Source organism: Phaenicophaeus curvirostris, chromosome 14 (assembly GCF_032191515.1).
Source record: "Phaenicophaeus curvirostris isolate KB17595 chromosome 14, BPBGC_Pcur_1.0, whole genome shotgun sequence".
In the NCBI taxonomy this organism is placed as follows: domain Eukaryota; kingdom Metazoa; phylum Chordata; class Aves; order Cuculiformes; family Cuculidae; genus Phaenicophaeus; species Phaenicophaeus curvirostris.
Genome location: NC_091405.1, coordinates 11,701,495 through 11,727,098, shown reverse-complemented (window position 1 = coordinate 11,727,098; position 25,604 = coordinate 11,701,495). Strand labels below are relative to the sequence as shown.

Here is a 25,604-nt window from a genome sequence, read left to right as displayed (position 1 = left end):
TTGCTCTCTCCAACTACCTGAAAGGAGGTTGTGGAGAGGAGGGAGCTGGGCTCTTCTCCCAAGGGACTGGGGGCAGGACGAGAGGGAATGGCCTCAAGCTCCACCAGGGGAGGTTCAGACTGGACATCAGGAAAAAGTTTTTCACAGAAAGGGTCATTGGGCACTGGCAGAGGCTGCACAGGGAGGGGTTTTGGGTCACCATCCCTGGAGGCATTTAAAAGACGGGTAGACAAGGTGCTCCGGTTTAGTGGCAGATGGGAATGGTTGGACTCCGTGATCCCAAATGTCTTTTCCAACAAGGTGACTTCATCTCTACTGACACTGCAGTTACCATTACAGACACCCGTTACTGTGGCTTAAAGCACTCGCAAATGGCTTTTGCAGCTTCCAGTGGGCTGTCCCAGTCCTCCCTGTGCTGCCTTACAGGCACAGGCCTGCTTGCCAGAGATTTTGTGGCTGGACAGGAAAGCAGGTGTGTGTGGGGACCAGTGGTGAGATGCTTGGGGCTTGCAGCTTCTTGGGGCTGTGATTGGTCAGTGGAAATGCTGAAACCCTGACTGAATGTCTGTTTAACTGACACACGGTCCCCTCTCATTACCAGTGGGAGGCTTCAGCCAGAGACTTTGTGCCAGTTGTTGACCTGAAGGAGGTACAAGGCAGAGGTACAAGGTGTGCTGGGGTGGTTGGGGTTTTCTGGCAGCTCAGGATGGGGTGAGGGGGCTCCAGTGCCTGATGTGGTGGGAGATTTCTACCTCCCTGCATCCCCTGGTGTATCAGAAAAGCTCCTAGGGCTGGCTGCTTTGAAGCATTTTGTGGAGGTCTTGATACCAAAAATGCCAGCAAATAAAACTCTCTTAGACTTGTTTTTGAGTTTTGGAAAGCAAGCACCCTTTATCAGGCCTGGGCAACACAGGGAGTGATCTCCATCAATCGTGTGCAGCAAGACAAGAGCTGGGACAGAATAGATTTCCCGCTTTTGTGAGTATGTATAATTTTTCCCAGAAATCTTATGCATATTCTATTACTTTCCAAGGTCTAATTTTAATGTTATGAAACTTCACAACAGTAAAAGCCCTTGCTAATTTGATGCTGGCTCCAGCTCTCTGCTTGACCTTGGATTTGAGATAGGAAACTCCAAACAGAGGTGATTAGAGAAGAAGAGACACAAGGTGTTATCATCTGCAAAGAATGAAGTGTCTGGAAAACACCGTTTTAAAGAACACACGGTCTCAGAGGGACATTCTAACTTTCAAAAAGCACAACTGTTTGGATGAAACTGAACTGTACTTTAGCTTAGATCAAAGTATTTCGGTTTTTGTAATATTAAATACTTTTTGTATCAGTCTCAGCAAAGTGGGCAAAGCTCAGCCTCTTCAAAGCTGCCACCTGGCCCTGCGGTTGGGAGGGAGAGGCAGCCAGTGTCCATGTCCCTGCAGCAGGGACTTGCTGTGGCCTGGCCGTGCTGAGTGCTGTGCACTGGGGCAAAGCCCAGCACCAAACCAAGCACTCAGCGAGATGCTGGTCTGCATGCAGCCCCTGCTAGTGGCCAAGAGCATCTGCCATGTCAGCCCTGGAGCCGGAGCCTCCTGACGTGATGTGGAGCCTGGAGGAGGAGCAGTACAGCAGCCATGAGCCTGGGCAAGTCTTCACTCAGCTGTCGGCAGCCCTGGATAACCCTGACATCAAGGCTTTAGAGGTGAAGGGCACTTCTGCATTGGATTTGAGAGTTGCCAATGAGCTCAGGCTTCCTTCCTGGGCACCGTGAGCACAGCACTTGCCCCTCGAGCTGTGTGTGAACACGGGATCGCAACGTTTGCCAGAATCTGGGAAGGGGAGAGGAATGGGAAAAGCCCCTTTCTACGAAGGGTGGATGTCCTTGGGGCTGGGTCTGCTCCCCAGAAAGATGTTGCTATGCCCAAGACTTTGTCAAACCGAGGGTAAACGACCCCAAGTTGTTATCTGTGAGCTTCTAGTGAAGCTGCATGAAATGGCTGCTGAATAATTTCCAGCCAACTCCTTGCAGAGTGGTTTTCTACCCTCCTGGTTGTACACTCAAGGGTGTCCCCAGCTGCAGTGCTGCCATGGGTGATGGGGGAGCAAAGTGGCAATAAGAGCCCCAGAAGGGACAGCAGGCCCACGGGGCCACCCAGCCCTGTGATCCCACCCAGCATAGAAAGCCACTGCAGCAACATTGATTGCTCCCACTCCCCAGCCCGGCAGGCTCACGTCCAAGTCCTCGGTGCCACCTTGGGTGCAAAACCCTAAGTATATCTGGTTAGAAATGGCCAGCAAAGCATGGTGGCATGATCATCCGCACCAAGGCCTGAGGAGAGCGGGTGGAGGAACCAGCAGGATGCGCTGATGAGTGTCGCTTATCTGTGCTGACTCCTGTGTCTGCTGCAGTGGTCTCAGGATGGGCAAGATGTCATCGTTGACACCGAGCTGTACGACGAGGAGATGGGGAAGAACAAAGAGCTCTTTCCAGAGCTGGCAGATCTTGGCTCTGTGGCGGCACTTCAGGCCTGGCTGCTAGGCTACGGCTTTGAAGTCACAGGAACAAAGTAAGTCACCACGTTTCCTTCACGAGCCAGCTTCGTGCTCCAGCACAGCACTGTGCAAGGAGCAGCCTCCAGCAAGGCCTGGGTCTGCCCCAGACAGGCTGCATTGTGCAAGAGCAAAACAAGGTTGGGAGGAAGGGATAAGGCTGGGATGGAAGATATTAGTACTGTGGTTTTGGGTCAGGACGTTGTCCTGCTTTGGTTTTCACTGTATCAAGAACGGAAGAGCTCGGTTTCTAGCAATGCTGAGAGTTGCTAAGAGCTTAAAAGAGCAGGTAAACTGGAGAAGCATAAAGAGGGAGAAGGCCAGCTGAGTTGTGTGGCTCATGGTGGAAAGGGAAACCGCACCTATGGCAATGCAGTAGCCCAGAGCCACCCATTAGCCACAGTCAGTGACCCTCAGCCATGTCCAAGCCCAGGGAGCTGAGCCAGCACAGACAGGGCAGGAGCACGAGGTGCCAGCCAGCCCCAGGCACAGACCAAGGGCAAGAGCAATGCTTGGGCACAGCTCCCATGTGGGGACGTGGAGACCCCCAAGGTGCTCCCCTCTCCCACTGCAGCCAGAGCCCAAGCTGGCTGTGCCCCACAGCTGTTTTCTGTCCCACAGGGTCAAATTGCAGCATCCCGATTTCCAGAGGGCACATCCCACTGCTGAGCAGCCAGGTGCCTTTGGAGGCGATGCTGAAACCTCTGCCACACAGCAGAAGAAAAAGAAGAGAAAGACACCTGCAAGCTGCCAGCGCCCCCGGGGAAGGTCTACGTCCCAGAAAACACTGGGTAAGCAAAACTGCTGGCTGCAGCCACACAAGCCAGGCTGGGCTGGTGCATTGTAGTGGCCTTAATTCAGGAACCATGCTGGTCTAAGGCTGGATCTATAGTCCAACAGGGCGGTCCCTAGCCCTTCTGCTTCTCCTATACCTGGCAGCATCCCTGGAGGATGGATGATGACAGGAGCCCTGCCACTGGTGAAATTGCACTGCTATGCCTACCTAGGCAGGCTCGTTGTGGCTCTTCCCTCCAGCTGCTGTTTTGTCTCTGGGATGTGGCCGTGTATCCCTGGGTTTTCTCCCACCAGGCAGATGCGTCCCTGCAGCCCGGGGCTCCCCTCCTGGCAGGACTAACATTCTTCCTCTCCTCCCCTGGCTGCTGCAGCCTGTGAGCTACAGCAAAGCCCGGGCAGGGAAGGGGGAGTCACAGTGTTGGGCTCTTCTTGTACCTCTCCAGGACGACAGCCACGCTTGCGACCCTTGTACCAGTACATCAACTTTGAGATGCCGGAGCTCATGCTCCCATCAGGAGACCACGTCCCAGAGGTGGCACAGCCAAACCAGGTCCCTGCAGGCCCTGGGATAACAACTGCTCCACAGCTGCCGGGTGAGCTCCAGTAAGGTTTACCCACCTTCTGTATTCTCCGGAGAGCTGGCTTTGCCCTGCCTGTCACCTGCTGGTCCCCATAGCTTGTCTCATAAGACACTGAGGCTTTGCCCTCACGCATGCAGGTTTTGTTGCCATATCCCATTTCTTCCACCCTTGCCCCTAGATTTTAGAGAAGCAGCTTGGATGTCTCTGGGTCACCATTTGCAGCAGCCTTTTGGTTTTCTTTTGAAGCTCCTGGGTGGCTCAGCCAAACAGACCCTTCCCCTTAGGACAGCACTCTTCAGTTGACTCCACAGTCTCCAGGTTCTGTAGTTGTTTTCCAAGACTTGGTGGGACAAAGACATAGCCAGCCTGAGCTGGAGCTGGTGACAGGTCTGTTCCAAGCAGGAGGTCCCACTGGAGCCCCAGAGCACACATCCCACCCATGCTGCTGGGACCTGGCATCCTGCTGGTGCACTCAGCCTGTCCCAGAGGAAGCGGCTGGGCTGTTGATGCACTCACTCATCTTGCAGATACCTGGATCAGCAGTGCTCTGGAGATCTCAGCCCCAGAGGCAAGTAACACATTCATGCCAATCGATGTTGATGGGATGATGACATATGAAGCTCACCAGGTGCCAGCATTCTTTCTTCAGTATAAATAGTCACACAGCGTTCTGCCTCCCGTTTGGCTACTGCAGCCTGACCTGCAGGGCAGTGATTGTCACCTGGCCCATACGTACTGTTGTGGGCTCATTAGGTGTTTTTCTTGCTTGCAGAAAACATGATTTGCCTGGTAAAAAAACCAAAACATTTTTTCATTACAAAATATACTTGCACCTTGCTTGGCCTAAGAACACATGTGCTGTCATTCCTTCCTCGCGTGTGAAAAGCAGGAGGCTGGGGACATGGGAGGGGATGATGCAGTGCTGCCTCACAGTCCAGCGTGGCCTGGTCCCCCTCTGCAAGCAGCACTAAGCAGCAGGTGCTCCCACTGCACCTGTGTTTGTCTAACAGGGATTGCATGAGGGAATCTAGACTTCACAACAGGGATCCACCTCATCTGAAGGGGTCACCATCTCACTCTGCCTGTGCAAGGCAGCTGGAGGCTGCAGCCAGCCTACAAGAAGACCATTTCACCTATCTGAATGCTTCTGTGGTTCGGTCTCCTGCTTGCCCCAGTGTCTGGGCACCCTCCTTCCTCCACTGGCATCGTCTGGGTCTATCTGGAGATGTTTTGTGCTTCCTCCTTCTTCTGTAGAAGGAGTTGTACTTTGGGAGTTTTTGCCTAGTACAAATGTACGACAAAGGAACAAAGGAAGGTTCTCAGTTCAAGAGCAGCTTCAAAACAGATCCAAAACTGGCATGAAATAAGTCAGACCTGCTCTGTCTGAATGAAAGTGGCGACTTCCAGGTCAGCTCAGGAGGCATCATTTCACCTGCTTTATGTAGTACATAGACATCATAGACACCAGAGCTTTGGCAGGAACGCCAGGCCTCTACCTGTAAGGGAAGGTTTGCAGGCATGCAGCTTTCACTGCTCCACCTGGGAACAGTGAATACATTCCAACCATTTGCTTTCTTCATCCAGCTCACAGTGGAGATGAGATTGCACAGAGCACAGGACCAGCCACACTCCTACCCATTACAATGACACAGCACACTTGTTTTTGTCAGTGTTAACATGTTGATAGTAAATAAATACTCAAAGGTAAATACCTGATTTAGATTTACACACTTCACAAAGAAAGCAGTCCCATCGGTGCTACTGGGATTTTGCTTCTTGGTTGGCGTCTTCCAGCAACTCCTACGATGAGTCAGGCAGGAAAATAAAGATCCTGTTGATCACAAAAGTTGACACGGTAAGTCCAAGATAGGCAAGAGGATCTCCAAAACCAGCTACTCAACAGCTGTAGTCTGAGGGAAACATCAAAGAGGTGGGAAACAGTTCTTCTGATAAATAGGTGGTTTGCTAGGACAGCACAGAACTATTCCTTTCTTTTTCTACACTCAAGCTGCACAGCTGGCAGTAAAAGACAACAGAAGTGTGGGAGGACTCAACAGGTACAGAGCCTCTGCTGTAAGGCTCCTGTTCACATTTATTAAGAAGGTTTCAGCTTGACCAAATCAAACACAAGCACACAGCTGCGTAAAGAATGCCCTTAACAAACACAACAGTTTATTTCTGTAGAAAACAAGACACTTTTTCAGGAAGGACCAGCTTATGAAACAGCAGTTCGCATGTTAATATACATAAATACACAGGGTTACAATTTAGGGGGAAATACATTAAAAAAAGCTTTCAAGTACACAAAATAAATGTAGTAAAATTGGACTATCCCTTCCACATACCTGCCTTAGAAAGAACCATTTCTCAAACAGAATGAACCCCCATCCATGATCTGCCAAGAGATCTCTCCACTGGACACAAACTGCAGGAGGGTATGGGGAGGGTTAATATCCAGTGTTTGAGATTAAGAGCAGACTCACCCAGGACAGTTCAGTCCCCATTCCCTTGACTATCAGCATGTGTGTAGTGTGATAATTACCCAGCCAGCACATTAAGAGAGCTGCAAGAGGTAGGAAATACTCCCTTACTTCCATCTTCGGATCCCTGGCAGCTTAATGCTGTACAACTTCATTACCCACGACACCGCGGAAATCCTGTGACGCTGGGAGGCATTTATTAACAGTAACAGCAATGAGAACGTGGCCCCGCAGTCACAGCACCGGTGCTGCCAGGCAGTAAACACAACCGACGGACACACAGCTTATGAAAAAAAGCTGCTGGATGTAGGCAGCTTAGAATAGAGTAGAAGGAGCCTTCCTGAGCAGAAGGAATAACGTCTACAGATACAAAAAAGTAGCACAAATCATCACAGACTTCCTGAAGATTTTCCTGCCAAGACACCATCAACAGAGAACTCAGCATCATTTAAATAAAACACCAGTTTAAATGAATTCAAAAAACATTTGCCATGCGCAGGAAGCCAAAAGGCTGATCCTTATGTTACAAACCTTTACCTGTTCCTTCTACTTCTTGTCCTATAGGAGTTTAGGGACCTCTAACATCACTAAACTCTTTAGTAAAATTTCACAAACTGAGGAATGAAACTTAATCAGTCTCCAAGAGGGAAGGAAAAGGCATCTGAACAACAGATACTCCCTGATCTTGCTCTATATGCTCTCATATTAAAATTGTTAAAATAAGCAACCTGTGCAACAGGGTTTGTGTCCTGTTCCCAAGCCATGCAATGGCAGAGATCCCATGCTTCACTTCAGCTACTGCAAGTGCAAAGGGCAATTCAAGTTTTCCTACCAGTCTCCAAGACACAAATTAAACATTTGAAAAAACAGAAATGTTTAAAACTCTTTAAACAATTTAAATCAGGACAGTTTCTATCAGAACATGACATATTTCACATGTTTTAAAAAAACCAAGGTTATTAAATAAGACTCTCCATATCTTAAAAACGGAGAGGTTTTTTACATTACAGCCACAAGTGTTAGTTGTCCTGTCTTCCAAAGCAGGAACGTTCATAAGTTATTTCTTTGAAGTGCCTCGCAGAGGTTTTGATTGGCATCCGGTTCCTCGGTCATCACCTCCACAGGCTCCCACTCCCCTGACCTGCTGGATTTCTTGATGGCCTCTACTACACTCTGCATGTACAGACCATCTTCAAAAGAGGCTGCCATGGAGACGGGTTTATGGTCCCACGTCCGACGATCCTCCTGGTCTTGGAAAGACTGCCGCAGTGCTTGCACCATGTACACCATTCCTTTTAGGTAAAGCGGCGGGATGTCTTTAAACCCCTTATCCAAAAGGCCCTTGTTGACAGTCAGAGAGTCTGTAAACAGTAGTTCTTCTTGGAGTGCGGTGTTCTTCTGCCCATACAAGTCTGTCCCACGAGCTATAAGGCGACCGGTAGACCCAACAATCATGACTTCATGGATGAACGATCCAGGCATGTTGAAGTTGAGAGTCACAGTGCAACAGATGCCCTCACTCATTAGCATCTGGAAAAAACAGAAGTCATCGCTAGTGACATGGCGGATCCCACTTATAGCTGTGTTCTGCTTCACGAAAGTCTTGAGCAAACCATGGACCTTCTCTGCTCTCCTGCTGACGAGGTGAGTTAGGAGGTCAATAATGTAGGTTCCCATTGTATGCAGACCACCTCCTCCCATCAGCTCATCACAGATCCAGTTGTACTTGTGGCTGAGCAGGCTTCCCCCATAAACTCGTACGTCACAGATCATCACGTTGCCCACATAGTGTTCTTCTATCAACTGCTTCATCTTCACAAAGGCAGGCAAGAAACGGAGAACGTTGCCAACGATGCTCATCAGCTTGGGGTAATACCTGGCAGCTGTGACCATCCTGAAGGCATCCACAGAAGTAGCAGCTTTCTCACAGATCACATTCTTCCCTATTCCTGCAGCACAAATGAAAAAAAAAATATAGCACACGTGAGCAAGATGTGCTGTTAAAGTCAGGCTTTCCTGCTACAATTTCAAAGGTCTATGAACTAAAATATGAATGCCAAGCACAGCAAGTCTCAAAGCTGCTTCCAAGGTGCTCTGGTTGCAGAACTGACAAACTCCCACAGAGATGGGCTTCAAATAAAGAGGATTTTTATATCATGAAAGATGAATGGCCAAATGGCATCCCAAGGCATCAAAGCAAGACACAAACCTAGCATGGAAATAGTCACTCATCTTGGCTCTTTTTCTGCCCCAAGCCAGCTCTTCAAGGAGCCTGACAACATCCACACAAAAGGGGCTGGGTGCCTGCAGTGGGGACCACAAGTGGAGAGGGTTGAACCGAAGGAGACCACCCTCGCCCTGCCACCCCCCCGCCTGCCCTCAGCCTCACGTCATGCTGCGCTCATTTTGCCAGCGTAGGCTGAGCCACTTGAGGAGCTAAAACTGACTGATGCCTTTTTTGGGGACGGCAGGCAGCACAGCGCACTGACAGCTCGACACAGCCCACCAAGCACTGCTAGAGCACTGGGATGGAGATCTGGGGACACTATAACTTCTCTGGGGTTGCAGTTGTGAGGGTAATCCCCCACATTCCTTCCTTGTTTGCCAACAGTTTGAAAACACCTCCATGCTATTTATTAAAGAGACGGAAGGACAATATGCAAAGAGCACTCATAGCACACTTGTTCATCTCATTTCAAGAATGGGGAACCTGGATTTGTCACAACACCAAGCAGTGATAGCGCCCTGACTCTTTCCTTCATAACTAACATGTATGTGCTATAATTTGTAGGGACTCCACAAACCCTCAAAAAATCTGTGTTGCAAATATGTCTCAAATGATGTAGCTAACCAATATGAACCAAGAGACACAAGTAAAAGGCTCCTCAGTAGCCACTCCAGAAACCATCAATTTGATGGCAGGGTTCAGTATGTGCAGCAGCATTGCCTTTAACATCCTGAAGAAATTTTACTCTGATGGCTTTTCATGTTCTGCCTCCCTGAACTTCACCTCACACACAAACATCCCATATTTTACATTCCATCCCAGCTGGTAACTCTGCTTTGTGCTCACCTAATGCAAAAGTGGATACATTTTAATTGTGGGACATGAACCACAACACAGACAGTTTGTGAAATTAATTTAGCTTGTCTGAGATCAAAAGAGCACAGATTTTAGGATAGCTTCTTACTTCGCCTGTTGTGGAGATAAATCATAAGATTACACTGATTTTAATTTGATTTATCCTCTGGGCTTGATCTGTTCTGTCTGGTTCATGAACTTGATCCAGCGTTACTACTTTGTCCCTGTCATGCCACAGTGGTACCTCAGCTCATTTATGGATGCCTGTCAGTAAGACACTTACACAAGCAAATTGCATCACCGGAAAAACTGGGTCTGTTTCTCCTCTCTGCCAGAAATAAAAATGGGGAGGGGAAGGGGACACATAAGTCATGAAAATGTAAGCACTTTAAAACAAACAAACCCCAGCAAAACAAATCACACAAGACCATTATCACTGCACCACCTCTGATCTTTCCTAAAGCCCAGTCTCTCAGCTGCTCAACATCAACATATTCTATACAACTCACAGCCAACAAGTCTCCAATTATATACATCACTGTACCAACTGGAACTTTCAGAGGAAATGTGCTTGCCATCTTTGGCCCTATCCCGATTTTGTGTTCCTTCAGAATGCTCAGTCACTGCAAGCACGTCCAACACTGGCTAAAAATATGTCACAACACTCTTAGTAAGGGATTTATAACTATCACTGCAACGAACCTGAAAAAAGACAAGGTCACCATCATATTGAGTCTGAGATGGCTGCATCAATTTGCAGACCAGAACATTTTACAACAGACAGAAGTGAAGAATATACTACACCCTACTACCTCATCCATTCATTTCACTATTTTTTTCAGCTTTCCACTTATCTATACTTGTAGTCAAGCACACATTTCACCTCCAGCTTCTGTGCCAGCTTTGTCCCCCTTTCCTCCTCTGGATAATGCCACCTCATGGGGTTCCCAGCCTTCAAAGAAAGACTCTCAATGCATTTCAGTTAATAATTCACCAGAGAAGGCTCAATCCTCTCCTTTTAGCCCACTTGATCATCAAGAAGAACTAGTGAAACAGTTATAACCTAACAAGTGTTTAAAAGAACCTTTATCATATTTAAAGAGGTAAATTCTTACAGTTGAAATATTCACTTAGAGTCCAAATATTCAAAAATCAGAATACCTTAAATTCAAAGGACAATACTCCAACAAGGTAAACAAACAAATCTAAATGCAAAAGAGGAAAAAAAAAAAAAAAAGCCTGAAATCTCTCTCTGCATATCTAAGCAGCTTTGCAAATGTTTGTGCAGGGAGTTGTTTACTTCCAAAACAAATTACTGTAGAGCAAGAAGTCCAAGAACAACAAACCACCCTGGCTCACGTGGCTCGAGATATTACCCATCCTAAAATTAACTCATGTGGATCTCCTGTAAACAAAGTAAAAATATCACACGTGTTATTTACAGAATTACACGCAAATTCACACCCACACCACACCACGAGAAAGGACATTAACACTACAAAGTCACATGCCAGAGAATTAAGAAATGTTGGGATGCCCTGGAAGTTGGCTCCCACCTCCCTGCCCAACCAGTTCGGGTGTCGTCCCTCCTCTCCCAGACACCTTCACCCAGCCCAACCTGCTGGATTCCTCCTGTTCTCCCCAACATTTCCTCCTCCCCCAGCATCCGCCCTACTGTGCCAGGTGGAAGGATTCCTCCAGTTCCACCTGGAAACACATCAGCCCACCACAAACATGGATGTCCAAAGAGAGCTCCAGGTGGTGGCCAGGGTCACAGCACACTGCATGAAAGCAGCATCTACAGAGAATTACGGTCCTAACTAACAAGTTTCTACTGAGTGCATGCAAACAGTTTGTCAAAAGCTTTTAAGTTTGGTTTTATATGTGGGGAAAACAGAAAGCAGAGCTGAACAACCTCCCTACCCTAGGCAGATCTGTTTCCTGTTGCAGAACATGGGAAGATTTGAAATTAATTAAGGAACCTGTTTAGGGGTTTTGGGTGGTTTATCTTTTTTTTTCCTTTTTCTTTCAAATGGGCATAAAATCACTCTACCCCCTCATAATTATCATCACCATCATCTCTGAACCAGCTAATTTTTATTGAAACCTCTCCATTGTAATTTCAGTCTGAAGAAGAAATGGGATATTTTAGCCCAAATGGTTCAGGATTTGCAAAGCTATAAGCAATTATAAATAGGTTACCTAGAGTGTTTTGTTAAAATACTTTCTCACAGGTGGTGCTACCAATTCCACACAAAACCTTCAGCACTGCATTTGCACATTGCTGCAACCAGAATTGTGCTGGGATAACAGCTGCAAATTTCAATCTGCCAACAAGCTATGGATTTTTGGTCGAACTCCAAAGATAAAAAGGTACCTAGAGCCTTCACAGCAATTTGCCGAGTTAGTGGTGGAGGGATATTGATGCAAACCAAATCTACGTCCTGGTGCAGCAGGACATCATCAGTCCGACTCGTGTAGAAGGAGATGTTCATTTCCTCTGCCAGCTGTTGGGCTTCCTCTTCAGTCTTCCCCCAAAGTGCTTCAACGGAGAAGCCTTCTGCTCTCAGCAAGGGTACCAGTACCCGGGCGGTGCTGCCAGTTCCAAACACACCCACTCCAGGAAGCATTTTCATTCTGCATTCATTCAAGCATCAGGGTCTACACACAGGCCTTCAATAAAATGTTCAGCTCCTTAGCTTTCTGTTCCATCCACAGGTCCTAAGAAACAAAAAAGTTACAAGTCAGTATAAACAATACATATTTTGACATCAAATGCAGCGTGACCTTCTATCCTTCACACAGCAGTCAAAATTGTCAAAGAGCCTTATGAAAAAAAACCAACCCCCCAAAAACTTGCAATCCTTAGAGAAATAGCATTAAGAGACAAGTTAAACAATCCTATTGAAGAAGAATGGTAAGAAAGCAGCTTGACAAGTTGTAAGCATCTCCCAAGCTTCCAAACTCAAAATGCATGTACAGAAACACATGAGCATGCTGGGAGAAACCAAACAGTGAGGCACAAACTGGGAGTTACAGGAAGCGTCAAGGGGACAGGGCATAGAGTCTGTTGCACCAGCAGTAAAAGCAGCGCTGCTGTAGCTGTGATGATATGAATCCCTAAATGACATAAAGGTTTGTGAGATGAGGTAATATCTGTTGTATTTGGGCAAATAAATATTTCTTTCAGGTTAAATACACAAACTGAAAACAAATACTTGGCGCTCAACAATTTAATGATAAACAGATAAGCCACTCCAGAGAGCATCTAGAAAATGTCCTGTGGGGAAAGCCTGGATTCACTGAGCTTGTTTAGCCTGGAGAGAAGGCTACAAGGAGACATACTGTCAGTGTTTAAACACACTGAAAACAGTTTTTTGGAAAGGAAATGGAAAGGAAAAGGGCACTCCTCTGTGTCCCGTGTGGGCAGTTAAAAGTTTTACTGAACTTAGGACAGTTAAAAATACCTCCTTCTGCCCATGTCAGTTCATCTCCAGGAGTGTAGGGGTTTGTACACAATTATTCTATTCCCTACACACAAACATTGGTTAAGACATGCTCCTTTTGTTCTTTTAAGTATCTCCTGGTAAACTAATCCCTTCGGATCCCTACTTGCCAGTTTGACTTAGAATTGCTCTGGCCACAGTGGGCTGAGCTGCCTTTAGCATTCACTGGAGCGCTACTGTAGAGGAGAGATGTTGGGTCTCTCCTCAATGTGTGACACTACAGCAACCTAAAATCTGCCTTTAGTTCTGTGCCTGTTTGAATTCTTATCTACTACACCCACTGTTGACCTTTTTTAATTACTTACTTTTTTTAGAAAGAAAAAGTTTTCTTCAGAAGCTTGTTACGCAAAAGGAAAGACCACATTGCAAAGACCAACACCAGATTGACACCTTTGGAAAAAATCCCCACGAGCAACAAGAATCAAAATCAGTTTTGAAAGAGATGGCTACTCATCTGCATCCTAAAATACACTAAGTTACAATGTGTGAAAGCAAATCCTGACAGAGCACAGAGAAGTCCTAGCATGCAAGTCAAACTACTCACACTGCAAAGGCTTTGACATTTTGATATCTGGGGTGCCTACACCAACCCACGCACCCAAACTGCAACCCCAACCAAATTTCTAGGTATTTGTGTGACAAATGCACTGAACCAGGAAACAGAAACAGCAACACTTGGGACTATTTATTTTGCAAAACACGCACAAATATTTACAGATGCTATGAAACACCTTATGAAATATTTACTCAATCAATTAATTATGCTTTTTGATTGTTCTGCGTGATGATGGGATTGCAGTGATACAGTCATGGGCTGCCTCCATAAAGATGAACGAAGTTCACTTGAATTTGAATGAACTCCTTTTTATACAACATTCAGCAGAACACTGAAATAAGGACAAGATCAAAATGATCTTGAAAAAATTTACTATTTACACCAGTGATGTTAATGCACTGCAGAGACTACCTGTGAAAACAGACACTACCCCGGAACTGTCAACTCTGGATGGACCCCAGCAGAGGTGATGGGTAGAGACTGCAGGCATCACTTTGGAAGCCAGCAAGGTCTCAGCAGGAATAGAGCTGAGGGAACATTACTGGTCCACCTTGAGAAGCTGGAGGTCACCTCATATGTGAAGTCATTTTTTCACCCACCCTTCTGGCATACGTGTACCTGAAGCTCTGTATGTAACAGCTCACACACACACGGCTCACGTGTTGATCTCAATGAGATCAATATGCTTTCTTTACTAAATGTGCTTTAATTCAGTGCAAGTGGGTTGTGTGACAACTCACAAGTCCAAAGCTTTGTTTTACCACAAGGTGCTAAGCACAAGTGTGGCCAGCATAAAAGCCTAAACTCTCAATTACTCAGTGAAATCAAGTTTTACTTAACTTATTACAGCAAGAAAGGCAAGAAATGATTAGCAGTGATTAACAGCTTTAAAGGTAATGCATCTAATCACTACAAGATAATAAGTACAGTAATTAAGAAAGATATATCACAAATTGTCCTATTATCATCATGCAGTTGCCGCAGGAGCCCCTTTTTGCAGGCAAGATTTGGAGAGCCTGCCCTGGACAACTGGGGGTCCTACGCAGCGCGTCCACTCATAGGTGAGGTCTCCAAAGTTGCAGCAAAAGGGTCCAGCTTTTATATCACTGAATAAACAACTTTCATCATTCTAAAAATGCGGGATCTCTGGTCTCAGCTGCTCATTTGCTGCCCCCCAGCACAGCCCAATTCTACTGACAATACACCTGTGATAGACTTTCTTATGTTCTCTGCACCAAGAATAGCACAGCACAGTTCCACTGACAACAGCAACATGAGAAGTTACAGATTAAGCAGTACATATAGAAATGTGACATGAACCAGCCATGGCTCACCTGTATGATTTTAGGCCTGTCCATTAGGCCCTGTAATTTCATTCGGACCTCTGACCCACAGAGAATTCGTATCCTGAATAATTCATTCATTCACAATCTAAGTGTGGCATAAAAAAAATCATAGAATCATTAGGTTGAAAAGATCTTTGAGATCGCTAAGCCCAACTGTACCTGTCCACTACTAAACTGTCTCCCCAAGCACTTCATCTACCTGTCTTCTAAACACCTCAGGGACAGTGTCTCCACCACCTCCCTGGGCAGCTGTTCCAGTGCTCAACAACCCTTTTGCTGATGGAATTTTTCCTCATGTTCCACCTGAGCCTGCCCTGGCGCAACTTGAGGCCATTTCCTGTCCCTTAGAATCATAGAATCACCAGGCTGGAAAAGACCCATCGGATCATTGAGTCCAACCATTCCTATCAAACACTAAACCCTGTCCCTCAGCACCTCAACCACCTGTCCCTCAAACCCCGCCAGGGAAGGTGACTCGACCCCCTCCCTGGGCAGCCTCTGCCAGTGCCCAATGACCCTTTCTGTGAAATTTTTTTTCCTAATGTCCAGCCTAAAGCTCCCCTGTCGGAGCTTGAGGCCATTCCCTCTCGTCCTGTCCCCTGTCACTTGGGAGAAGAGCCCAGCTCCCTCCTCTCTACAACCTCCTTTCAGGTAGTTATAGAGAGCAATGAGGTCTCCCCTCAGCCTGCTCCAAACTGAACAATCCTAGTTCTCTCACTCCCCATAATCCTTGTTCTCCAGCCCCTTCCCCAGCTCCCTTCCCTTCTCTGGACGCGCCCCAGCCCCTCCACACCTTTCTCTTAACGAGGGGCCCTCGCCGAGCACAGGACTCGAGGCGCGGCCTCCCCAGCACCGAGCCCGGGGCAGCCCCTGCCCTGCTCCTGCCTCACCATTAATGAGCCCAACCCGGGCGCCTCCTCGCCCACCGGGGCGGCCGCTGGCCCGGGCGGCTCACCTGCCCCGTTCCGGGCCTGTCGGTGCGGCCGGGGGGGCCCTCGCCTCCCCCTCAACCCAACCCGTTCCCCCCGGGCCCCACCGAGCCGCCCTCACCTGCCGCCGCAGGGCGGAGGGGCCGCCGCCCGCCTCACCCCCGCGCATCCTCCGGACCCGACACCAAAATGGCGGCTCCCAGCGCAGCTTCGCGGAAACATAGCGGGCAGCCAATCGCGCGGCGGGATACAGATGAAGGGGCGGGGCTTACACTGATCGACAGCGATCACAACCAATAGAAGATAGGCTCGGCGGCGTCGCATTGGTGCGCTGCCCCACCCGCTCCCGGAAGGGCCGCTGCGGCCCCTCCTGCCAGGAGGCTAAAGTGGCTGGTGGAGAAACGCTCCAGGGAGCGCCCTCTGCCGCGGGAACCGCGATGTCATAGAGTCACCGGGCTGGAAAAGACCTCTGAGATCATCAAGCTCAACCGTACTTGTCCACTAATAACCATATCCCTGAGCACTTCATCTCCCCGCCTTTTCAGTCCCTCCAGGGATGGTGACTCCACCACCTCCCTGGGCAGCCTCTGCCGGTGCCTGAGAACCCTTTCGGTGAATAGATTTTTCCTCATGTCCAATCTGAGCCTGTCCTGATGCAACTTGAGGCCATTGCTTCTCATCCTATCCCAGATTACTTGGGAGAAGAAGCCAGCACCCTCCTTTCTACAACCACCTTTAAGGTCTCCCCTCAGCCTCCTCTTCTCCAGGCTGAACAACCACGTTCCCTCAGCCACCTCCCATAAGCCTTGTCTCCAGCCCTTTCACCAGCTTCATTCCTCTGTTCTAGACACACTCCAGCACCTCAATGTTTTTCTTGCTATGAGGGGCCTGAAACTGAACGCAGGATTTAAGGTGCAGCCTCACCAGTGCCGAGCTCTGAGGCAGAAACACTGCCCTGGACCTGCTGGCCACGCGGTTTCTGATACAAGCCAAGATGCCTTTGGCCTTCTTGGCCACCTGGGCCACTGCTGGCTCATGTTCAGCTGTCAACCCACACACCCAAGTTCTTCTCTGCCTGAAGGAGACCTGGGGTGCGGAGTGGTGTGGCCAAAGCCGAGTGTTTCAGTCTCTGCCCTCTCCCTGGCAGAGAGACACGTGGGGCTCTGGGAGCCCCCCCGCCATGTGGGGAGGCGCAGGATCAGCCCAGCGATGCAGCAGCCTTCCCAAATTCTCAGCATTGCTTGCTTTAGAATCATAGAATAACCAGGTTGGAACAGACCCACCGGATCATCGAGTCCAACCATTCCTATCAAACACTAAACCATGCCCCTTAGCACCTCATCCACCCGTGCCTTAAACACCTTCAGGGAAGGTGACTCAACCACCTCCCTGGGCAGCCTGTTCCAGTTCCCAATGACCCTTTCTGTGAAGAATTTTTTCCTAATGTCCAGCCTAAACCTCCCCTGGTGGAGCTTGAGGCCATTCTGTCTCATCCTGTCCCCTGTCACTTGGGAGAAGAGCCCAGCTCCCTCCTCTCCACAACCTCCTTTCAGGTAGTTGGAGAGAGCAATGAGGTCTCCCCTCAGCCTCCTCTTCTCCAGGCTAAACACCCCCAGCTCTCTCAGCCGCTCCTCGTAAGACCTGCTCTCCAGCCCCCTCACAGTCTTTCTGCAGCCCTCCTCCAGTCTTCAACTCAGGAGCATCCCTGCAGGATAGACTCTGTCATCCTCCTCTGTTCCCTGTGCTGCGGTGAAGGTGGTGTTGGGACCACGCTTACTGGTGACAGAAGGTGGTCCCAGTAGGATAGTGCTCCCCACACTCCATTTTGGGGAGGACCGTGGTGGCGGGCTCCCATTCTGCAAGCTCTGTTTGAGCTCCATCATCTTGGGAAACAGGGAGAAAAAAAGGGATGGGAGGAAGGAGTCAGAGAAAATGGGTGAAGGGAGCGCTGCCTTCGGAGAAGAGAGGATGTTGGGTGTGGCTTTGAAATGGGATGAGGAGTGATCCCTTTGGACATTCCTGTTCTAGTGTTTCCCCCAGCAGAGTTAGCAGGGGGGTGTGGGGGGCTGCCTGGAGTACCCCATCCCTGCAGGGCAGGAGTCAGGAGCTAGGGACTCACAGCCAGAGCAGGAGGTAGGGAGGGCTGCAGGGGTTCCTGCCAGGCTGGGGCTTGTACATCCCGCATGTAAGCAGCCAGAAAGCTCTGACCAAGCCCATCCCCACGTCAAGCCACAGTGGTCCTTGGTGCTTGGGGGCTGGCAGGATGTGTGGATCCCCACATGAGCTCAGCTAGCAGGTCAGGCAGGGCAGATGTCACCCTGTCACCCCACTGTGATAGCAGCGTCGCTTTCTCCAAGGGGTCCGTTTCCTGGGGTAAAACAAAAAGGACTAGGGTGGTGAGGGGGGGCTGTGCTGTAGGAAACCAGGAAAGCCCTTTCCCCTACACCTGCCCACGCCAGCGATGGGGAGCTACAGGGCTGTGACCTAAAATACTGGGAAATGGCCATCAGCCATGCTCACTTGTGTTATTTGGGTCTGTCTCAGGGCTGAGGGCATGTGGCTAGGATGAAACTGCAGGAGGACTCAAACGCTGAGGAGAGGAGATAAACATCAGGCTGATGTAAGAGAAAGGGAAGAGAGGGGAAGCCTGCAAGTGCAAAGGGAACTGCCTGGCCAAGTGGTGAGGAGGCGAGCTCCCAGCAGGGCTGCAACTTGCCCTGACTGAGCAGTGACTCTCACACTGCAGGGAGAGACAGAAACCTCCCATCAGATCCCACCAGGCACCCAGCATCATCCCTGTGAGGCTGTTGGGAAGACAGCATGAAGGTCTGGCTGGCTCACAGCTTTCTGCCCCTGTTGCTCTTCACCTGGCTGCCCTCCGGTGAGTTCCCATGCTCTGAACACTTCCATCTTTGCATATGCCTGCAGGAAATTTGGGACATGGCTGCTGCTGCTTTTTCCTCTCCTCTTGCAGAGCTTGACCCCCACTTCTGCACCAGCACCTCTCCGTGTGCCTTGCAGATGCCTGGGCCCAGACTGTGAGCTCTGCATGTGGGGACTAATTTCATGCTGCAGGGCTTTGATCCAGCATTGCCTTTGGCAGCAGGGAGAGAAATTGGTTGTGGGAGTGAGGGAGGAGGGACACAGAAGAGCTTATATGCCTGATAACTGCAAAGGGGGTCAGCTTCACATGGAGGTTGCGGATATTCCTTAATACAAACCTGATACTGCATGGTTGTGGGTTTTTTTTCAGCTGGACTTACTCAGCAAATTTCAGCCACCATCGACCCGTCGCTACAGTTAGAACTCGTCTTGCAGTGCCTGCTCCAGGCAGGCTCAGGCAGCACCACTGGGGAGGTAAAGTGGCTCAATACCACCCGAAACAATGGAGAAAAGCAGAATGAAGGTGATGTGAAAAAGACTTTTGCCCAGCTTATCTTCACCGGTGTGAACACCACAGATACAGGAACATACACATGCAGAATGAAGAACACGAGTACTGTACCTGAAGATGGTCAAACACTCAAGTCCACCAACAGGAAAGGGACAGCTCTCCACAGCCAGGTCTCCCAAACTGGCTTTACACACTGGTCAGATTTCTATGAGAGACAGCACTACTCGGGGACAAATCCACGCACGGAACGCCAAAAGCCAAGTCGTTTTTTTGTTCTCTTTTTTTTCAAGGGGAATGTTGCTTTTTGAATTGAGGGAGTTATAGGCATGGTGTCCCACTACACTGGCATCCTCCTCAGCCCTGAGCAACTGGGAACGTGGGGAACTAGCATTCTCTGTCACTGTGTCACTCTGTCACTCCCCATGGAGAGTCACCCATGTAAAGGTTGTTCTAGACTCCCCACCAACACCCAAAGAAGCAGAGGGGAAGGACTGAGGAAGGGAGAGGAGAGGGGGAGTAGAGGGAGGACTCTGCTGAGAAAGTGTGAGGTAACTTCAGCTCAGAGGTTCAGCAGTGATACTGAAGTACGCCAGAGTGAGCATTAGGGGATGGGATGAAGCCAGAGAGGCTGCAGGGAGTCTGCTCTGTTTTCTTTGCTTCTCTAGGGCTGATCGTTCCCCCACAGCTAGCCCCACTGCCCCACCTCATGCTGGGTGGAGCCTGAGCCTGTGGCTTTAGTGGCACGTCTTGCTTGGGTGCCAGAAGACTCTTTTGCTTAGGTAGCAGGAGGAGGAGAAGATGTTTTCCCCGATCCTCCTCAGTTTTCAATGCTTTCTGAGACAGAGAATTGCTTGTGCGCTGCACAGCATTGGGTGGCACTAATCAATGTGCAACGTTTCAACATTTAGTGTTGAGGAAGGTTTAGCAGCTGGATTTGGAAAAGAGCATCAGCTGCACTCTTTCATGAGTGATACGTACCAGAGGGATATGACCCCTCCAAGGTTGTGGATGTGACTTATATTTTGCTTCTCACTTATGCTTTCATTTCCTCCAGAGACAGACAGCCATACCAGAGAGCCAGTCATCACCGTGGAGTGCAGGTTCAGGATTTGGTTGGAGAATATCACGGTACATGTGCAGTGGTACAAAACTGCATGTCTAGAGATGGGGAATCCAACCGACACTACGGCTCTAGGAGAAAACTGTACCAGTCTCACCAGCTCCAGTGTGCATGCAGCTGACGTGGGAATCTGTGGATGTAGGGTGTTTATCACAAGAATAAACTTGACAGACACTGGAAACGGCACTCAAGGGACAGGTCCCAGTAAGTGGCACTGCTTCTGTTTGCATGGGGATGATTAGTGGGCACAGAAGGATGCCGCGACCAATGCTTCCCCTGGAGCCCCTGCATGCCATTTCCCCCAAACCATCCTGGGCACTGGAGGAGCTGATCTAGCACAGCCCTTTTGGCAGATCCATCCCACCACGGAGCTGCTTGGCCATCAAGTCCTTGAAACAGGACGTGCTACATCCTCCAGCTGCAGCACATCAGTCGGGTGCTGAGATGACTGCGTCAGAGGTGGCAGGAGCGGGACAGCTGGGACTGTGGTGTCCAGGTCCCTAACTCAAAGCAGAACAGGGAGCAGGATGTCTTTTCCCTCTGGGAACTTTCTCACTTGTGTTTCCATCTTCTAGACTATGGCCCTGGGGCACCTCAGATCAATGGCACCAAGAAGGACACCTGGACAGGTGAGTCCCCACAGCCCTCTGGCTGCAAGGGTGGGGGGCAGGAGGAGTCCTCAGAGAGAAAGAGGAGCAGCAAGGGAGGGAAACATCCTGTCCTTTTCCCATGAGTGGCTGGGAGCTGCTGGCAAACTGGAGTAGGCACCAGCAGATCAGAGGCTGTGATGCTGGGAAGGGAATCTGATGTTCCAATCATTCCCCTTGGCTGAATTCACATGAGTTGTTGGAGACTGCTCCCTGTGGGATTTTGCCAGCGCCCTGGGGCTTTGGAGGGCGAGAGTGGTTCAGGATCTGGAAGCCCAAGTTTGGAAAAGAATCTCCACACCAAAAGGAGGCAATGGCAGTATGTGTGCTGGCTTGGTGGGATGGCAGCTCACAAGTGTCTCTGTGATGGTTGTGTATGCAGGACTCAACTTCCTCCTGTGTATCATGTTTGGCTTGGTGGTTGGGACACTTCTTTACATGCCAATAATCGCCTTTCTGCTGTGGCAGTGCAGAAGGAACAGAAAAGGTAAGGCTGAGCCCATGCCAAGCCCCTGCCTATTGTGGGAGCTGGTCAGCATCTCCATGTCAGCAACCTGGATAAACCTGGGCTTGGGAGAGGTCCATCTTCATTATTCTACTGCTCCCACTCAGTGTTCCCTGCATGAGTGTGTCCTCCTGGACAAGCTGTCCCGGGCAGGGAAGAAGGTTCACCCTCTCCTTTCCCTCTGGCCAGTCGCTGGTGAGAGCCTGGTTATGGCACAAGCTGTGGTGCAAGTGAAACAAGTCTAGCACATCACCACATTTCCAGAAGTGTCCATCTCAGAGCTCTTCTCCAACCCCTCCAAGGGCTTTTTAAACCCTTGCCAAACTCTCCTGCCCCTGGGCCATCTTCAGAGCCAGCCAGCTGCAGACTCCCATACTCTCCTGCAACAAAAGCAGGACAAATGCAGCTGTCTTCATCATTTAAAATAATGATAATGATGATGAACAATTTAAGCCATGTTTCCTTTTTCAGGAAAGCTCACAAGCAGCCAAGTGACAGAGGGGAATCAGCTCAGAATGGTAAGCCAGGGAGGGCTTTGCAACTATCGTTCCCTTCTCCCTGTAAAAAACAGTACTGGCTGTTGGACACCCATTTGAAGGATTTCAGAGTAAAATCAGCTTTGCTTTCTTAAAATATGGTCTTAAACACTTATTAATTCCTATTAAATAAGAGCCTATGAGCTTCTGAATAGCTGGCACCACTGAGCAAGCTGGATAATGCTTGGGCAGTGCAAATAGTTTTGCTATTTGAAAAAAAATTTGCAGGGGAGGTGCAGAAGGGGAAGTGAGGGCTCTACTCATGGCTTTCTCCCCTGCAGACAGCCCCAGTGACAGGGACCGAGGACCTGACCTACGCCAACCTGAAGTTTGAAAAGAAGGGGACAAACCCCATTGCCTCTGGTGTTGTTTACAGTGAGATCAAACCATCACAACAAAAGCAGAGCAGCGGGAGTGCCAGTGCTGCCAACACCGGGGTGGATGTCTTCCCCTGAGGGAGAGGGCAAATAAGGGAGAAGGCAGGGATGAGCAGCTTGTTTTATGCCTCTCGGGGTCATCATCCCTGAAATCTAGGCATTAGCTTATACAAAAGCGCAACCTTGGCAACAAAAGCCACCTGTTTATCTCCAAGTGGCTTCACACTCTGTTTTACCTGGAAGAAACAATCTCTTGCAGTGAGAACAGGGCTCTTCCAGCCAGTTTTTCTCTTCTCTTCCCACAGCCTCAAGCATCGCCAAGTCTCAGCAACTCCTTTCATGGTCTCTGGTCACTGATAGGCAACTTGCTTTAAGTTCCAGCAGTGTCACCATGCACTGTGTGGCTGCCATGGTCCAGGAAGCTCTTGGTGACTCCTTAGTGTTGGACATGCTGGGTGGGGTGGCCGTGAGAACCATTTCTTGCTGCTGGAAAAGTCCCAGAACAATTTTCTGGATGTTCTGTGGAGCTGGCGCCTGCTGTGACATGGGTTGACCCTGCTCTGGTTCACTTGCTCAAAACGCAGGGAGCAAGGACAGAACCGCATCCTTTGCTTCACCAAGGTGCTGCTGCATGTGATGTACGTGGATCTGCTTCATAAGGGAGTGGACAGGTGTCCTCATGTTTGCAGAGCTTTCCTCTAATTTGTAAATAAATAAAGACATAAATAAGAAAATAAAAGGTGATGTTTTGCCCTCAGTGTTTCCAGTTCTGTACTGCTGATGGAGACCCAGCTGGAGTCCATTGGGAGTAGTCACCAAACTGAAGTCATCCCCCCCCAGTCCAGTTTCAGAGCAGTTACCTGTGGGAGACATCTCCAAAGCGGTGCTGGTAGAGCTCCTGATGTCTTGGGGGCAGAGCTCAGCTCCTGCACGGCCTGGAAGACACAGGCAAGGGCTACAGAAAGGGAAATAGTGAAGTTTTGACGCCCCTACTACGAGAAGGGCATTGAGGGGCTGGAGTGCATCCAGAGAAGGGGAACAGAGCTGGGGAAGGATCTGGAGCACAAGTGTTAAGAGGAGCAGCAAGAGGGGAAGAAACACAGCCAGGGCTGATTAAGGAACTGGCTGATACAATCTCTTGAATTTTCTTTTGCAGGTGGAGGTGGGAAGGGTGGGAGCAGCATCTTTGTCCATTGGCTAATTTTCAGACAGCGAAGTGGCTACGGCTAGAGCTGAGCTTCTGAATTTCCTTTCTTAGAAAGATCACTATCAGAACGGCTCAAGCAAATGCACCAGAGGAAATTAAGGTCAGGTCAATGTTGTGGTCAATGAAATGTCCAGAGATAAAGTGATAATAAACCTAATGCCCTCTTTGCCCCAAGCATGGTGGTGCCACCTCCCTATGGCTGAGGTCCCCATTGTCCCCACATGTGCTCAAGGCAGGTGGGTGAGATGTCTGTGATGGGTTTCTGTGCCTGGAGACAGAGGGTATCCTCGCTGTCCTGCAAGTTCTGCTTACCACATGGAGGAAGTCTGAATCAGGAGGAGAAGCAGAAGTAAAAGTGCTGCTTCTCCCAGTTTGGGGGGGTGGATTTTGTAGGGCAGAATCATAGCAGCAGGCCCCTGGGGAGGTCACAGAGGAGCCACTCAGTCTTTGGAGAAGAGGGGTGTGCAGCTGGGGAGGTCTCTGCCTGGGAGCTGCTGTCTGACGTGGTTCCCAGTCTTTGTGCCCATCGTAATGGTGCTTTTGGTTGCTGGTGGACAAGTCCTCAGCGTTGTGGTCACTGCTGGCTTGGTTCCTACGCAGTCCTCAACAAAACCTCCTGCAGTAAGGGCTCCACAGAACGCAAGGTCTTGAGCAAAGCTGCAGTTGTGCCAGAACACACAGGAGAGGAGACGCTTGGACTCCACCACGATCCCTGCTGAATGGAAGAGCAGCAGGGAAAAAACAGGGACATGAACTGCGTCACAGGAGAAAAACCCATAAAGAGCAAAGCGGGAAAAAGGAAAAGCAAGGCAAGGAGCTTAGGAGAGGAATGGGAAAGGATGGGAACGGTGAGGGTGGCAGTGAGGACGACTGTAGTATAGCTGGATGGTGTGAAAAAGACAAGGAGAGAAGCCAGCAAAGAGAAGAGAGAAAAGAGAAGAGTATTAGGGAAAGAGGAACAGAGAGGTGGAAGGAGGCAGAGAAAGAAGAAAGGAGAGACTAGAAGAGTCAGGAGGGAGAGGTAGTGAGGGAGGAAAATGGCTTAGCAATCTCGCTTTGCTGTGGGAAAAAAGATCAGTTAATTAGTTGAGTGATTAATTGTTTCTGGTGGCAAGTTCACTGGACTCTAACACCTCTGAAGCTCTCAGACATGCCCAGGCCAGGTGCGAGGAGAGGTTTATTTCCTGCTCTGCAGAGGGCACATGTCCCTCCCTGGCTCACAGAGCATCTCCTTCTCACCCAGGAGATCAAATTTCTCCAGCAAGGAAGGTTCCCAGCAAGTATCACGTTTATTTAAGAGCAAAGTAGCACACGTAAAGCAAGCTGCAAAGATGCAGAAAAAAACTTCCTGGCCCTTGCACCAATGGGCCTCTGATGGCTACCACCACGGATATGCTTTTCCCAGCAGGAGGAAAAGCAGCTGCTTTAATCCAAGGGGAGGAAAGCAGGTGTGAGTGCGGAGCCAGCGCTGAATTCTATGGCTCTTCATGCCTTCCCAAGTAGAAACTATGCAAGGGGACACCCCAGGGTGCGAGCAGAGAGGCAGGGATAGGTGCATAGGGGTGTTTCTTCCTGAATGGTTCCATAAAGCATCTCCTGTAAAATGGGTCATTCAAAGCATGCTGAAAGAGGCAGGAGGAGAAGGGCAAAAAAAATGCTGCTGATCTCATCTGTTAGGAGGAACAAACACTCAGCTCTGTGACGCAGCACTTGGCCCACAGCACAAAGGGCTGCGTCTCACAGATCCCTGGAAACCTGGGGCGATTCGTGGTTTCAGTTTTATTGCCGGGGAGGATTGGAGGAACCTCCCTGATTACTCTAATCCCCTCTTTTTGCAAATTAGACTGTTTCTATGTCCCGAAGATGATGCTCACAAGGACCGGTTCCAGTGGTGCTGGGAGGAGAAGCCAACACACAGCAATAACAGGTAACACTACGTAAAGGGAACAAGATTATACAGCCTTAACCATCATTAACTGAAATCAGCAGTATCTGAAAG

The 25,604-nt window shown here is 49.3% G+C and overlaps 3 protein-coding genes across 6 annotated transcripts; 2 read left to right on the top strand and 1 right to left on the bottom strand.

The window, feature by feature from the left end:
- Positions 1-2,307: 2,307 nt before the first annotated feature.
- Positions 2,308-5,282, top strand: LOC138726796 (uncharacterized). Its single transcript, XM_069868807.1, has 5 exons — positions 2,308-2,561; positions 3,166-3,335; positions 3,783-3,932; positions 4,448-4,548; positions 5,175-5,282. The coding sequence occupies exons 1-5, from the start codon at positions 2,458-2,460 to the stop codon at positions 5,280-5,282; spliced, it is 633 nt and encodes a 210-aa protein (XP_069724908.1). The 5' UTR covers positions 2,308-2,457.
- A 788-nt stretch (positions 5,283-6,070) lies between these two features.
- Positions 6,071-16,010, bottom strand: GFOD2 (Gfo/Idh/MocA-like oxidoreductase domain containing 2). 3 transcript variants are annotated; one of them, XM_069868478.1, is made up of 4 exons: positions 15,941-16,010; positions 14,879-14,975; positions 11,860-12,203; positions 6,071-8,349 (listed from the first exon to the last, which is right to left on the bottom strand). In XM_069868478.1, the coding sequence occupies exons 3-4, from the start codon at positions 12,116-12,118 to the stop codon at positions 7,451-7,453; spliced, it is 1,158 nt and encodes a 385-aa protein (XP_069724579.1). In that variant the 5' UTR covers positions 12,119-12,203; positions 14,879-14,975; positions 15,941-16,010; the 3' UTR covers positions 6,071-7,450. The 3 variants fall into 3 exon arrangements, with proteins under 3 accessions (XP_069724579.1, XP_069724578.1, XP_069724580.1); XM_069868477.1 differs by lacking the exon at positions 14,879-14,975 and having other exon boundaries at positions 15,941-15,994; XM_069868479.1 differs by lacking the exons at positions 14,879-14,975; positions 15,941-16,010 and adding an exon at positions 9,766-9,810 and having other exon boundaries at positions 11,860-11,937.
- Positions 16,011-18,486: 2,476 nt separating this feature from the next.
- On the top strand, positions 18,487-22,476 carry LOC138726580 (uncharacterized). 2 transcript variants are annotated; one of them, XM_069868480.1, is made up of 7 exons: positions 18,487-18,700; positions 19,073-19,474; positions 20,268-20,537; positions 20,909-20,962; positions 21,363-21,467; positions 21,957-22,003; positions 22,303-22,476. In XM_069868480.1, the coding sequence occupies exons 1-7, from the start codon at positions 18,640-18,642 to the stop codon at positions 22,474-22,476; spliced, it is 1,113 nt and encodes a 370-aa protein (XP_069724581.1). In that variant the 5' UTR covers positions 18,487-18,639. The 2 variants fall into 2 exon arrangements, with proteins under 2 accessions (XP_069724581.1, XP_069724582.1); XM_069868481.1 differs by lacking the exon at positions 21,363-21,467.
- The last annotated feature ends 3,128 nt before the right edge of the window (positions 22,477-25,604 follow it).

What these genes read in the sequence shown, in the direction of transcription:
- LOC138726796 (XM_069868807.1), top strand. Translation starts at nt 2,458, where the DNA reads ATGGGGAAGAACAAAGAGCTCTTTCCAGAGCTGGCAGATCTTGGCTCT. An exon ending in TTTGAAGTCACAGGAACAAA is followed by an intron (nt 2,562 to 3,165) that starts GTAAGTCACCAC and finishes TCTGTCCCACAG; the next exon opens with GGTCAAATTGCAGCATCCCG. An exon ending in AACTGCTCCACAGCTGCCGG is followed by an intron (nt 3,933 to 4,447) that starts GTGAGCTCCAGT and finishes CTCATCTTGCAG; the next exon opens with ATACCTGGATCAGCAGTGCT.
- LOC138726580 (XM_069868480.1), top strand. Translation starts at nt 18,640, where the DNA reads ATGAAGGTCTGGCTGGCTCACAGCTTTCTGCCCCTGTTGCTCTTCACC. An exon ending in CACGGAACGCCAAAAGCCAA is followed by an intron (nt 19,475 to 20,267) that starts GTCGTTTTTTTG and finishes CATTTCCTCCAG; the next exon opens with AGACAGACAGCCATACCAGA. An exon ending in CACTCAAGGGACAGGTCCCA is followed by an intron (nt 20,538 to 20,908) that starts GTAAGTGGCACT and finishes TCCATCTTCTAG; the next exon opens with ACTATGGCCCTGGGGCACCT.
- GFOD2 (XM_069868478.1), bottom strand. Translation starts at nt 12,118, where the DNA reads ATGAAAATGCTTCCTGGAGTGGGTGTGTTTGGAACTGGCAGCACCGCC. An exon ending in AATTGCTGTGAAGGCTCTAG is followed by an intron (nt 8,350 to 11,859) that starts GTACCTTTTTAT and finishes TTTGTGCTGCAG; the next exon opens with GAATAGGGAAGAATGTGATC.